This window comes from Poecilia formosa, unplaced genomic scaffold, assembly GCF_000485575.1.
Source record: "Poecilia formosa unplaced genomic scaffold, Poecilia_formosa-5.1.2 Scaffold540, whole genome shotgun sequence".
NCBI classification, from domain to species: domain Eukaryota; kingdom Metazoa; phylum Chordata; class Actinopteri; order Cyprinodontiformes; family Poeciliidae; genus Poecilia; species Poecilia formosa.
Genome location: NW_006800479.1, coordinates 125,085 through 139,901, shown reverse-complemented (window position 1 = coordinate 139,901; position 14,817 = coordinate 125,085). Strand labels below are relative to the sequence as shown.

The 14,817-nt window shown below is 36.3% G+C and overlaps 1 protein-coding gene and 1 long non-coding RNA gene across 2 annotated transcripts in view; one reads left to right on the top strand and one right to left on the bottom strand.

The window, feature by feature from the left end:
- Positions 1-291: 291 nt before the first annotated feature.
- On the bottom strand, positions 292-717 carry LOC107834173 (uncharacterized). The gene is made up of 2 exons (XR_001659956.1): positions 634-717; positions 292-553 (listed from the first exon to the last, which is right to left on the bottom strand). It is a non-coding gene; the product is annotated as an uncharacterized LOC107834173 (long non-coding RNA).
- Positions 718-786: 69 nt separating this feature from the next.
- Positions 787-14,817, top strand: part of tmcc3 (transmembrane and coiled-coil domain family 3) — a 43,054-nt gene continuing 29,023 nt past the window's right edge. Inside the window, exon 1 of the mRNA XM_007540435.2 lies at positions 787-918. Within this exon, the coding sequence (XP_007540497.1) occupies positions 874-918 (45 nt within the window). The 5' untranslated portion in view covers positions 787-873. The remainder of the gene's footprint in view (positions 919-14,817) is intronic.

Genomic DNA, 14,817 nt, shown 5'->3' with positions numbered 1-14,817 from the left:
TGATAAGAGTCAAATTCTCAGGACGAAGAGCAAATCAGGTTAAATGCTTCCTTATTTTATCTAAATTAGCTTTGGACTATCTTCTTTAAAACACAGAGTTATCTCTTATAAATTCAGGTTTACGTAAACAAACAGCAGGCCATGCAGAACTACAGAGCTATGGAGAGCCATTTCTGACTTTGCAGAAATTTAAACAAATGTTCATTTTTATTGTCTGATGTTTATCAACAGCACAGTTACTCATTCCTCCAGGGGGAATTGCTAAGAACAACAAAAAAGACAAACTGATGCTGAAAATATCACTCGTTTATTATCCTGTCGGTTGGCTGGGCGACAAAAAGAAGCATCTTCTTCCCGGTTTGGACAGAATGTCCCAGCGAGCTGAGCGGGAGTGCAGAGTCCAGCCTGGCCGTATAAACATGCCGGCCGTTATCTGGCTGTCCTGTTCAGTAAAACGTCTTCCCCTCAGGGAGCGAATCCTGCACTCATTCATTTCCCTCCTCATCCTCTCCTCCCTCCTGCTCTCACCCGATTGGCAGGTTTCTGCTACTGTCTGATAGTGATCAGAGGGGGGAAAAAAAGCCTTTACCCCAGAGAGAGAGCGCTTGGTGGCTATAAATGTTGAAAACACACCTCCACCGGAGGAATCCGAGCCGCTTTGATTCTAATAGCTGCTGCCACACGGAGACCAAGATTTCACAATAAGACTGTTGCTCACGAAACACAGAGAGAGAGGAAGAGAGACGCTGCTGCTGCTGCTGCTGCTGCTTTGGCTGCTCTGTTGGAGTCCTGAAGCTTCAGAGTGCCAGCGACCCACAGGGGGCTTCATGCACTTCCATGCACTTTGACCTCAGGCTCTGAGGGAGAGGAGGGATGAGGAAGAATTACAGCGCCATCCCGCTCATCTGGGTGACAGAGGTAGAAATGCACTTTAAAACTCTCTCTGTTGTTGTTGCTGCTGCCGCCGCTAGCTTGATGTGGTTTCCAGTCAAATCTCTGCTCTGCAAAAACACAAAATCTGCAACTATTTTAAAATGAGACAAAACTAACTAACAAGTAACTTGTTTGCAAGATGGAGGAGCTTTGTTATAGAGAAAGTACCAGTTCAACTGGCGGATTATTTCACTGATAGCAACATGTTTCAGTGGAACTACCAAACTTTTAACAGTGACAAAACGTGATAGTTGCTACTGGTTTTGGTTTTATGATGTTGAACTGCCTTTTGCTGAACGTTGCTACACAACTAAACTTGATTAATTGATTGATTGATAGTATTTTTCACCAGTTTTAATGAATTAAAGCTCTACTATCTTGCTAATAAGTTACTTGAAGTTCATTTCGTCTTACTTTAAGTGTACGAAGAAATTTGCTCATGAAACTAGACAGAAATGCTTGGTAATATTTTGTGTTTTTGAAGTTTGCTGTTGAAAAAACAAAACAAATATTACAATCTTGATATTTACCCAAACAACGAGACTTTTAGATGTCCTTCTGAATCATGTTCTGGTTTTTAAAAGTTTGTTTTTTGCTACCACTGTGCAGTCAAGCTTTTATGCCGACTTACAGTAAAAGTGAAGGAAGTGCATTTCTAATAGCTAAAGGTTGAGTCAGACAAGTTTCACCACGTTTCATTCTAAGTGCATGCATGCCGTTGGCCTTCGCGGTTTGAGTAACAGCTGAGGAATGCCGGCTCCGATGCACACGTTTTTGTTTTGTTTGTCTGGTTAATTATTTTTTTTCCCTAGCTATACCATGAAAGTTTCTATTCTGTAAAAAAGGAAACAATGCGTTGTTGTGCTGAGTGTGTCCATGTCTGCACACCAACATCTTACGTAAGCCCTCTGCTGCAGCACAATGAGGCCCTTCCTGTCAGGCCAGCAGTCATCTTCAGTCCACAAACCAGGAAACAGCCGAGGAGAGAAGCCTCTTTTTAATCGCTCACTGATTTGTCAGCTCCTGATCTGCATTCATCTTTCATCGACGGCTGTTATCACGGGTTTTTGCACTCTGATGTGCCGACAAACCCTCGGCGGTGGCTGTTTGCCCGTCCCTCTCATTAATCTCTGTTTTTCACTGTTTGACAGAGGAGATCGTGTCAGCAGCACAGGCCACCGTCGCCATGTGGGCTCTTACTTAACGGCTTGAGTGGGATAGTTTGACTTTAGTTTTATTTCTTCCTTGAATCCAAAGCTGACCTTGACTTTAATTCATAATTAAATAAAAAAAAGTTAAAAGTTTTGATTAGTTATGCAACTGCTGTAGATATTTGTCCATCTTCCAGTTGCAAAATCATGAAAAGCGTAGTAACGGACAGTATCATGTAAAATGTTTAACTTTTTCTAGTTTTACATCATGTCATAATGTTATTGACGCATCTAAAACATAGTAGAAGTGTTGCTTTTATTCCTTCATGCATGTTTAAAAAATCAATTAATCTCCATGGCAACCATTCAGCTGTGTAAAACGCCTGAGTGGACCAAGCCCCGCCTTGAAGGCGAAGCTCCTCCTCTGAGCTTCCACCACTTAGTTCCTTCAGACTAGCCAGCAGCAATTAGCAAGCACCTCATTAAGTGAGCTACTTCTCAGTGCAACGCTGGTAAAAACTTTGCTACAGCTTTAATCGAGGAGCCATGTTGTGATGACTTCCTGAAGGAAGAGTTTTTAAAGAGACAGAGGCCCAATTTCAAGGTTTTAAATTACTAAGTCAATTTTCTTTTAAATTATGTTTGTTACATACAGCATTTTTATAACAACTGAAAGTAACATGGCTACTTGAATGTGTTATAAAGCGCCACTACTACTATAATCTTAAAAACTCTTGAATTAGTGTCTAAAATAATGGCTTAAAATGTCATAAATTTATTTTTAAAATGTAAGTATTACATTTTGTTATGGCAGCAATTCTAAATGTACGTTTTTTTTCTTGGGACTTTTCGGTCAAGCAAAAGTTTGAGTGGCACTCCATCTTCATTGTGTTGTGTGACTAGAGGCGACTGATGCTACCGCTAACTAGCTGCTAACATGTATACCCTTGCTAGCTAGCTAGCTTTCCTACACTCATTTTTGCCACTGACTGACTTCTACTGCCAACGCATTTGAGATTATTAATATTAATATATGAGGATTAATATGGTAGAGCGCCATCTGCAGCGTGAGAAGCAAAAAGCCTGGTTCATACTTTTTGCTATGCTTGATTGAAACACAGCAAGTTCCACCAACCATCCGTTTTTGTCTTAAATTTTATTCAAGATGGCGTTACAAAGGTCTTTAAAAGTCGCAAAGTTGACTTTCTAAGCTTGCAGATACCCTGATTAAGAACAATACCAGTCAGCGATCTGGAATAATCTTCATTTTTTTCTGCATATCATCAAAAATAACAGCATAGTTCTAAGAAACTCTTGGGCTCCTGTCAGCATCTGTACATCTGAACGTTTCTGCTCGCTGCTCTTCCTGGTAATTCAGAATTAGTACCAGCTGTTAGAACCAGATTTTTTCCCCGCTGGTGCATATTTTCTGCTTCCTATAAGATATATGGAGGCATTTTCAGTTATGAGCTCAGCCAGAGTTTCCAAGAAATCAAAGTTTTGATCTGAACTAGTTTACATTGGATGAAAGTTCAAGCTCCATTTCCATTTTTGTTCTCCATTCATTAACCTGTACATGCATCTCTCTTACAACCAAACATACCATAATATTCCTCCATACTAATTTTCATTTACAATCACAATGAAGTCCAAATAAGGACATTTTAAAAATCCCAAAATTGTTTGTATTGTCAAGATTTACAATTTTCTTTCAATTAAAGTGTCTATAAATATTGAACATTTGAAAATATGACTAAATTCAATTACTGTGTGCAGTTTAGTGATACAAATCACATATTACCAAAGTTTATCTTCATCCAGATATTGTCCATCTGATGCTGAGTTATTGGATAATTTAAATGAATTTGTCCCGGAGAGACAGAAAGACATTTTTCTCTGTTCTTGCGCGTTTGTGTTAGTGCTAATTGAGAGTTATTGCTTTTCTTTGAGGATTTTATGTTCAGCCGGAAACATTTATTTTTCTAACTCCTTTTGATTAAGTGAAGTGCTTCTCCTGCCTGCGAGTTTTGCTTTTAGTGAGGTCAAACTTGTTTGTCAGTTGTCTTCGGCTTCTGGGGAAAACTGGCGCGATCCACTTCCTGTTAAACTTCCCCGTCGGCTTAGGAATCACCCTGTAGCTTAAGATCAGCATTCTCAGGAAGGAACAGAAAAAACCTGAGCATGCTTTAATTGCAAGTTTACATGCAGGCCTGAGTCATCGTTTTGATATTTTTTTGAGATGCCAAACTCAAAATTAGCATTCAGAAGGAGAACAAAGCAACTTTTTCTGCTTGGTGGACTGCAAGCTGCTGATTTGATTTTAAACACCTGCAAATCAAAATCAAATTAAAGCCTCTACTTAAAAAAAGTGAACACATTAATCATGATATCCTGTCTTTAACGACATAATTGATTTTGTCATGATAGACATGATGTTTTAATGAGGCCTCACATTTTTGCGTCACTCTTCCACAAACTAATTATGTTCTCTTACAAATGGGGCATTTCATGCTGGTTCTGATTCATTATGTTCCCTCACTGATTGCTTTCACTTAATTACTCATACAGTATTTTTCCGGTAATTGCTCTCCAGACAATTTATTCTGGGTGTCCATCACATCCACATGGTGGAAAAAAATGATGTAAATCGGGACTCTCAAAAGATATTAGACACATAAATTTCACTGTGCAGAAGCAATCAACACTCATAGAAATATTTAAAAATAAAAATACAGCTTGACTGGTTGCCCTAGAAACCAGCTGTTAAAGTCTCTAACACTAGATTATAGATATAGATAAAAAGCTTTAGCTATTCAAGCTAAAAAAAAAAAAATACAAACTTAAGCTACGATAAGAAAAAAGTGTTCACATTTCACCTCATAACTGTTTTATTTAGAGATTTATTTGTGTTCACATAATAAATTTTAACTAAAATTGGTCTCAGATCTAGGGAAAACTGTCTATTTAGATGCTAAGCGTTAGCTAAACACTAACTGTACTTTTGCTAGCACGCTAATTGCTAACTTGAAGTGTTTCCTAATGAAGCAGTTGCTTCAGTCTTTAAAAAATGACTAAGAAAGACAAGAAAATAAATACCATTAAATGATTAAATTAAATTTAAGTTTGCAGATTCAATGACCCATTTCAGAAATTACAACAAAGTGTTAAATTTTTGTAGCATGTTTAGCTATTAGCAGTTAGCAGTTTATTTCAAATTTTTAGACCCAAGTAAATTAGACAGATTTTAACTAGATACATCATATTAAAGAAACAGAAAATTATTTAGAAGAGTCATCTAAGCTTTTGAAAGTAGGATAAATTATTTGTTTTTGCAGTTCAAAAAAATATGTATAGAAAGTTTTAATTTTTATTTTGTTTTTATATTTGTGACCCTAATGTCAAGCAAACACAATACCAGTAGCAATATCCTGTTTCTAGTGCATATATAATACATGAGGATTACATATCAAAAAATACAAGTCAAAATTAGATGAATCATGTGATCATATTATTATTATTATTATTATGCCTGAAAGTGATAAAATAATCAAAAGGCACCAGGATAACTGTGTACAGTTGTGATTCTGATCCCTTTACCCTTTTTCATCGCAATAACTATTTATAAAATTACATTTTTGATAATCTAAATCAATAAATCCAGTTTCCTATAATTTAATATAATTATTTAATATAATTTTCAATACTGTTTCTCTCAAATTGGCCAAGCTACAGAGAAAAAGGGCATTTTCTATCTACATGTATAAGCAGCATTATGCTGCATTTAAGAGGATTTGTTCACTGACTTGTCCAGTTGAGTCAAACAGCGACATAGCCATGTGTGTGTTTGTGCGTTTTCATCTTCATTAACATATAACCTTGTTTTTTTCTCGTAGCCTCTAGCCGCCGACTCAGAAAAGAGAAAAAAAGTTTTTTTTTATTTTAAACAGAGGCAGTTTCAGTGAAGCTAACATCTTTGGTACATCCCCAACTTGTCTTTTCTAGCTTATCTTCATTGGTTAATTCTAAGAAACAATATTATTTATTGAAATTCAACACCTTTAATTAATAATTTGGTTCTTGTCATCACATTGCACGTTTTGCTAATGACACATTGATCTAGGTTCTCATTTTTCCCCAAAAACAATTAAACTTTTGGCTGCAGAATTATTTGTTGAAGTTTGTTTGGATCGTTTCTGTCCTTTTTTTAAAATTTCAATTTAAGTCAATTTATTTTTAAAGCACAATACAAGTCAAATTTCACAGACAAATTTCAAGTCCATTACCTACATTTCAAATTGATCCCAGTTGTCAATCACGTTCAGTTTATTATTCAACGTGGTTAAAACATTTTTTTATCTAAGGAAACTTAACCAAAACAAAACCTCGGAGTGAATAGACACTTTACAAGGAGTACTTTATATGTTAAAAAAATAAAAAGTACATTTTACAAGATATTCTAGTTAATATAGAAACAGAATAATGCAATATGTGAAGGTATATTTACTTCAAGAAATTGTGATTAGCCACATTATCCAGGAAAGATGCACTAATAAGACAAAATTAGTGATCCAGAAGGTAGGAGCACTTTCTATAAAAATAAAATACTAATGATTCTGTTAATTAGCATTATCTACAAAAGAGACACAAGTAAAAAAACTAACCTAGTTGAACCGATTTTGTTGCACAAAAATGCCTCAATTAGATGATGCCATCTCTGTAATTAGCAGACATTTTTAGTCACCATGCTGGCGTTTTCTCTGCTTAGCTTTCTGACATTTTGAATACCAGTTAAGCTGTTTATTTTTATCTCTGACCTCTCATTTTTTTAATATCACATCTCTGTCTTCCAATTCCATTACCCTCCATGTCCCAACATTTGCCGTTTTATGTTGAAATAAAACTACAGAAGGGTTTTTAAAACGCTCGAAGAGAAGACAAAGCAGCTGAAATGTCACAAGCTGCTGGTGCCGAGTGGGCAGTGACTCGGGCCTGCAAAGGGACAGCGACACATGAAAGCTGTCCCAGCAAACCTCCCCCGCATGCTTTCAAAGCGTGACCCCTTAGATGTTTATTTCAAGCCGCCTCTGGTGCCCTCAGCATCCTATGAAAGCATTCAGGGATTCAATGGGTCACATCTGCTTATGCTGTGGTGTAGCTGCAGGGTTTGGTTCATTAAAGTTGTGAATAAAAGCTAAACAAATAGTTTTGGTTACCAGCCAGGCCTCAGCATATTTTAATACAATTTAAATCTCATGTGTACACACTCTGCATAATTATTTTTTCCCTACTTTCAGGAATTAAATCAGACCAAACTTTTCTGTTTTAGATTTATTAGGACTACCAATCTTAATTTAATTCCAATCGATTCTCATCTCCCTTCACTTTTCTGTCTGGGATTTCTCCCATTGAGTTGGATTTCTCTCATGATGAATTTCGATCAGGCCAGTCAGCAAACAAAAGAAGAAGTTGTGAACAATGATGTTGATGTTCTGTTTAAGAATTGTAGTGTTTCTGTAGTTTTAGCAATGAATTGAACAAAGTCGTTCAGTTTTTGTTTGCCACGCTTCCAAATACTGATCTACTAAAGTCAGAGTAAGAGAAATGTATAACTGAAAGAACATGTTCAAATTAAGAGGTTGTGCAAATGATTCGTTGAGATAAAAAGAACTGAAAGTGCAAATAAATGGTTTAATATCGCAGCTAACACTAGCTTTAAACACATGGCCGAAGGGGTGGGCATTTATTGTATTGTTTATAATTTATTGTGATAAATTTCTCAGTACGATAAGAATTCTGATTTATTGTTGTCACGATAAATACCAACTAATGATGTTTAAAAACCTCCAAAACTGTCTGGAATAGTTAAACTTTACTATTTTCTCCACATTTTGTTCAATTATAGTATCAATAAATAGGAATTAATTTGAAGATTAAATTAAGTAACTGTGTAGTTTAGTGATACAAATGACACTTTTTTGTGATTCGTATTTTTAAGAAGTATTTGTGCTTGAGACGATGATTAAAAGTTTAAGTCCACGTCACTTGTGGCAGCCATATTGGATTTTGATGCTGAGGTTGATCAGAAACTCAGTTATTTCTCTGGAGCTTTCATATTTATTTTATCAGCTTAAATTGTTTTATTTTCAAGAAACACAGCTGAAAAAGTCCAGCTCTTCTTTTTATGAAGCTTGAAAATGTCTTACAGCTTATTTCTGGAGTCTAATGATATCAGAAAGCATGTAAAAATTGGTTTGAGATATTTAATTGTGACCCCTGATTAAACCACAGTAACTAAAAGCGGCTTCTTGTCAATAGATTTATTGCACTGATTTTTAAACATCCCTGCTTGGTGCCATGCATGTTGAAGGAGTCAACATATTTCTGTTGATGTGAAATGAAATAAGTTTAGACCCTCATCGTGTTTCCCTGAAAGAAACTATTTGAATGGGCTTGTAATGGTCTGAGATGTGATTACTGGAGCAGCTTGACTCGAGGCGAGCCACAGGTTTTTCATGCATAACAATGAACAGCGATTGTCAGAGACAGAGTGAAACTGCTTGAGTGCTGAAGCAGCAGGAACCCACAGAAATGGCAAAAAGCAATTTTATTTTCCAAGAAAGGCCACATTATGTGAGAATAAATGTAGTAACAGAAATTTTTTTGCAGATCCCTGTTTCTTTGATGAATAGTTCATACAGATTGAAGCGGTTTAAAGGTGACCTATTTTGCTTCCTTGAACAGGTTAGGGTAGGTCTACATTTTTTGCACAAACTAATTCTGAGTTAATGAGGTTTTAGTCTGGTCAGTTCTGCCTTTCTGAGCTGTTTTAAGGCCTCTTGTCACTTTAGTCCAAACAAACGCAATTATACAAATGTACATCTTTGAAAAGCATTAGTAGAGCCTCCATTACAACCAACAAAAACGCAGCAAGTGATTTCTGGATGTAAAGTCAACAACAAAATACTTTTCTTTTCCAGAAGTCATTGTACAGTCTAAACAGCAGCAAAATCAGCTAAAACGGTAACATTAATTTCCTTTCTTTTTTTCTTTTTTTTTTTTTTAATTGGTGACATTTTACACACTTCTATGTTCGTCTCAGGTCCAGTAGGTTGACTTCTTGACAAACACATTCAGGTTCACTGTATTTATTCTAACAAAATAGGAAATCAAGTTGGTGGTTAAGATCAGTCCAGCAGCTTCTGCCCCTCCATATTAAATAAGGTACAATAAATAACCCTAAACAAACTACAAAGCAATTACTCCCAGTTAGCAGTTAGCAGCAGTTAACATAAGTTAAACGTAGCTAAAATGGACAACGTTAATAATGATAACAGTTAAAAACGTATACAAAATACAGCTAAATTACTCATGAAACACCGAATATTATTAAATTTGTCTAAAATATATTATAAACTATAACTCTTTTAAAGACACAGAGCTGATCCCAACACATTCCACAGTTACCGACGGCAACAGGAAAAGGGGGAGGAGCTGTCAGTTACCGTTACTATGGTAACCACCAACTGCCAAGACTTAAAACACCAATAAATCTCTGAAGAAACAACTTGTTGACTGAACAAAATAAATTCAAAGAATAAGTAATTTGACAAACGTAATCACATCTTTGATATTAAAATAAAATCCTGTTACACTGCAGTTGGCTTTATATATTACATCACACTTTTGGATTTCTATCCAAATAAAATTCATCAAACCTTTTGGTTGTAACATGACAAAAAGTTCAAAATATGTAGATGTTGGGTTCAAGAGCTGACACATCCTCTTGTCCAATCTATTAAATAAATTTTTTTACATGGACATAATTTTAAGTTTGAAGAGCATTTTCTTTTTAACTCTTCAGATTTAAACCCCTTTTATTCTCACTGTCATTGCTCCGGCTTATTCAAAACCAGATTTATTCTCCCCCTTTTTTCTTCTCCATAACAACTGTATCAAGGTCACTAATACTGTAACAAAATAAAACTCTCCAGCATATAAAGCTAAGTGAATAACGGAGTCGCATCTGCTTAGATTTACCGTTAGCCTTTTTCCCACATCCCCTGGCTCAGCCACTGATTTAGTTCCCCTGCCTGGTGGGAACAAAAGAGTCGGCTGGAGAGGAGGGAACCTAAAGAGCAAAATGCTATTGTGCAGATTGAAAAGAGCTCAGAAGGATTAGCAGGAGGAGGAGGAGCAGTGGAGCTTCTTCTTCTTCTTCTGGTTGCTTTTGCATTGGGAATGGAAGGATGAGTTTGGCAGAAGCGTGGGGGATGCGGTTCCCAGTAATTCAGGGGTGCTTAAAGTGCAGCCTGGGGGCCATTTGTGGCCCTTAACTGCAATAAAAAATGGCACAAAGTTGTTTTTCTGGCTCAAGGTTGGCAGGTTGATGCATTAAACAAATCCTTTGGTGACATTTTCACTGCCTGTTAAAAATACAGAAAGTACAACAGAAAGGATTCATTAAAACAAACATTCAGTAACTTTTACTCTTTGATTCACCCTTTGAGTAAGCTCAACTAAATAAAGCAAAGGTTTGTGACGAATGAAGAATCCAGATCCAGACACAGGGTTTCCCCCAGTGTATTATAAGCCTGGGGGGCCACCAGGCTTTACTTGTGTCTCCACCAGGCTTAGCATTGCTTATTTAATTAATTTTTTTTTAGATGTTTGCATTTTTTAAGACTTTATAGTTAGTGCTCAGGTATTAATCTCAACAACAGATTATCAAGTGATAATTTTCAAAATTTTTTTGTCAACCTAAAAAAAGATGTAACTCAAAAAAAATTGATGGGCCGTCAACGATGAATGACTACCAAGTGCCCCAACCACCAGGCTTAGCAAGTTTTCTGGGTGAAAACCTTACAGACAAAAATATTAGAAAAATCATCAACATTTAGGATAATGTTTGTGTCTATTTATACAAGGCAAACCTGATGGATTTTATGTTTCAGCTCCCTTTTCTTTGTAAATCAGAGTTTTACTAAAATACTATGTTGTGCTAGGCCAGATAAGAATGAAACATGGAAACTCTGACCCAGTGTGACAGCTTTCAGAGTTTAGATTTGGTCTCCAACAAATCAGCTTCACGCCTCTTTGTCCTCTACCTGATCCGTCAAACCCAATGACAGGCGCCATCACAAACAGATAACCGACGCTCTCACCTCGTCTGCTGCAGCTGACGAGGTGTTCTTGGAAAGGATTTAGTGATGTTGGACAACAGACAGGACAGCTGACCTCTGAGCGTTTGATGATACCATGTCAGACTGATTATTTCTGCCTGCTGTACATGTGAGTGCCCAGAATAATAATTCTTCTCTAATCCCCAACCTCCAGTCTCTGTTGCAATTGGATATTGGTGGAAACTTTGTAGTTCTATGAAATGTTGCCTTCGGAGGCCAAGATTCACAAATGTGACCATTTTCATGTTAAGCAATCTTAAAAAAAAAAAAAAAACTTTATTCTGAACAAATTTTTTTTGTTCTCATTTTCTAATTTTTTTTTATCATGTTAGTGCTTTAAAGCTCCACTTAAATGTGTTTTTCACATTTTTGTTACAATTTTCTTGATGGTAGTATAATATAAGTTAGATAATCTGTGAAAAAATTCTCCCAGTGCTAACTGCAGAAGTACTTCAGTCAGAAACAACCAATCAGAGCCAGGGAGAGGGTCTTAGCACTGCCAATCCTGTTTGCTCTTTGCTAAGCTACAGCTAGTTTACCACATCATAGTGGTAAACTAGTTAGCATTCATTCATGACAGATAAACAGTTTTTCTGTAACTTTAAGTTGTTTTTCTACCAGTAGCACATTTAGCAGTACATACATGAGATTGATTGACAGCGCTAAGACCCTCCTCCTGGCTCTGATTGGTTGTTTTGACCAGGAGCGGAAATATGCAGATGGTACACAGCTAACTATGAACCTATTCAAGCACTGAACGGATTCTTAGAACAAATCAAAGTGTAGATGCGGCATAACTTTTCTTAAAAAAAAAAAAAAAAACTGAAGTAGTAATTTTTGGACCTAAAGATGAAGTTTGTAGCTTTTTAGGCTAAAAGCTACTGAAATCTCAGACCTGAATCTTCAAAAACACATAAAGAAAATTAAAAAGTCAGCCTCACTATTCCAGGATTAAATGTCCAAGGTCTCAGTAAGATATTAAGAAACTCATTTTAGTAGAGTCCAGATTTCCTTTCCTGTACTGTCACTTCAGTGTACTCTAATGTTTCATCACGGAAAGTGCCTTCAGTTGTCTTGTTGCAGAAATGCGCTACATGGATAAACGTGCCTTTTCTTTCAGTATTATGGGCTTGACAGTTGGGGATGATCTGTAAAAAATCTATGAGTTGGTCAGTTATGACTGTCCCTTGGTGTAACATTTTCTGCTCTAATCAGCTGCCAGCATGACTGTCATGAAATAACTAAATACATTAAACCATCAGAAATATTAGTTAATTAATTTTATTTCTTTGTCAAAACGATATTTGTTTGTCTTTTGTGTCCCCTACATGATTTATGACAAACTGAAAATTTGTTTCTTATATAGCTTTTTTCTTCCCAATTTTCCATATACAGATTTTTATTATAGTTTTGAAATATTTTGAAAATAAATATACAATTTCACACTACTTTGTGTTGTTCTGTCACATAAAATCCTAATTTGACAATATGCGAAGAAATTGAAGGGGAGTGAAAAACTTTGTAAAGCACTGTAGACTGGAGGCCTTAGATTATAATGTTGTTCATTTGCATCAGCGTTAGCATCCCTTCACTTAAAATGTAATTTGGCTAGAATACATTAATGGGTTTTAAATTAATGTATCCCCTAAGAATACATTAATTTAAAATATGTTGGACAGAAGTTTAGGTTGTATCTAAACATCTTCTTTTCATTCTCTGACTTGAGGCGGTTGAGGCTAACGCTAACCGGCTGCTAATTTAGCCTTGCTAGCTCTTTAGCTAGCTAGCTAGCTTTTTTGTGTATATCAGGAGTAAGTGCAAATTTGTCGCCAGTTGGTTGGACGAAGTTAATTTTTAACACTTGCTGACTTCTACTGCTAACCCACATGAGGCTAGCTGCAAAAAAACAAAAAAAAAAAACAACCTTTTAACGTTGGTATTGTGAGTTATAAGGCCGTAGAGGGTTTTTTATTGTTGACTGTAATGCAGCTAGTTCTCCTAACCATTCCTTTTATTTATTTATTGCTCTTTCAAGCTTCCGCTTCACTCAACATTGGTATTAAAACAGTCTTTAATCTTAAATTTAATTTGCTAAAACCTGCAAACATCTGGTCATTTACTGCAGAGTACCGTAAATTAAACAAAAATTACTTTGGAAAGATTTATTCGTCTTGTGACTTTTACTGAATTCTGGAGAACGTGAGTGTCCTTTCCCAAAGTTTTCTAAATTTTGACTTTTGCAGGGCAGCAAAGATGATGACAAGTTGACCTGCTCTTGACCCACAGTTTGACATTAAAAGCATGAGTCACCCACGCTTTCTTAACCGCCCCGGGATGCAACAGAAAAATATCTTTTCCACTCTGAGACATTTAGAAAAATAACTTCTCGCTCAAAATGTGAGAAATCAACACTTTCTGTGATGAGAAACGAAGATATGGAGGAACTTTGCGGTATTGAGGTATGGATGATATATTTTTAGACCTCAGTTTAATATAAAATGAAAAGTCATGAGAGGAGTGATAAAATCAACAGCGATAGGGACAGGAAGAGAAATTCACACGAGAGGGAGGAACGTCCTGAAAGAAAATTAAATGTCTGGCACTGACTTATGATAAAATGTGCAGAGGTTTGGCAGCTTTATTAGGAGCGCTCCCATTTGAGGAGAGATTAAAAAAGAGCTGCAGTGAGAAAATGTTGCTTTATTTTAAGATGTATTAACTCCAGTAATCCTCCAGTTATGATATGAGTGGATGTCTATCTTTTAATTTCATTGATTAAACATGTGAGAAATCTGTCCTTAGCCTGTTTGACACCAGGAATGAAAGAGGAGTTATGCTAATGCTAACATCCACCCAGCAGAGAGTTTTATTATTCTGCTACTGTGCTCTGCAGGATATTGACACATTCCCACAGCGGTGACTGAATTTAAAATTACTATGACATTACAGCAGGTTTCATCCGTCTTGAATGCAAATTTCTGTAAGCAGTTATTGAATAAACCCTCTCTTGTCTCTTAAAGAGAGGGTTTGCGGTTTGATGGGAATATTTGTTTAAAGCTGGTGTTTGAGTTTTATTTGGTGGTCATGTCTGAACAGTCTGCCCTGCAGAGTTTCCCTTCCTGCCTGACGTATCACTGAGCTCCCAGTTTCTCTTCTCACTTTGATCTTCACCTAAATGCTGGTTGAAAAACCCAGAGGTAGAGGAACCGATGCAGGCAGTGACGTCGCAGAGCAGGAATGACGTCAACACTGGGGGAGATTAATGGACCTTCGATTTGCAAACCGGGGAGGCTCTGAAGTTAGTAATTAATCAATTAAAAATGTCCGTTTTTAGACGGAAAGAAACATCTGTTGCTACATTTTCTGAATGACTCCTTTGGAATAAAAAAGCAACTCATCAAGAATATCACAACTTTGATGTATTTTTTTTCTAAAGAAAGAAGAAATCACTCAAGCTAGAGCAAAAACATATCTAGATGGCTACTTAAGTATTAAATACCTGATCAGTATGTGGCAGTATGTCTTATTTTTACTCCACTGCTGCCTCAGCCTTA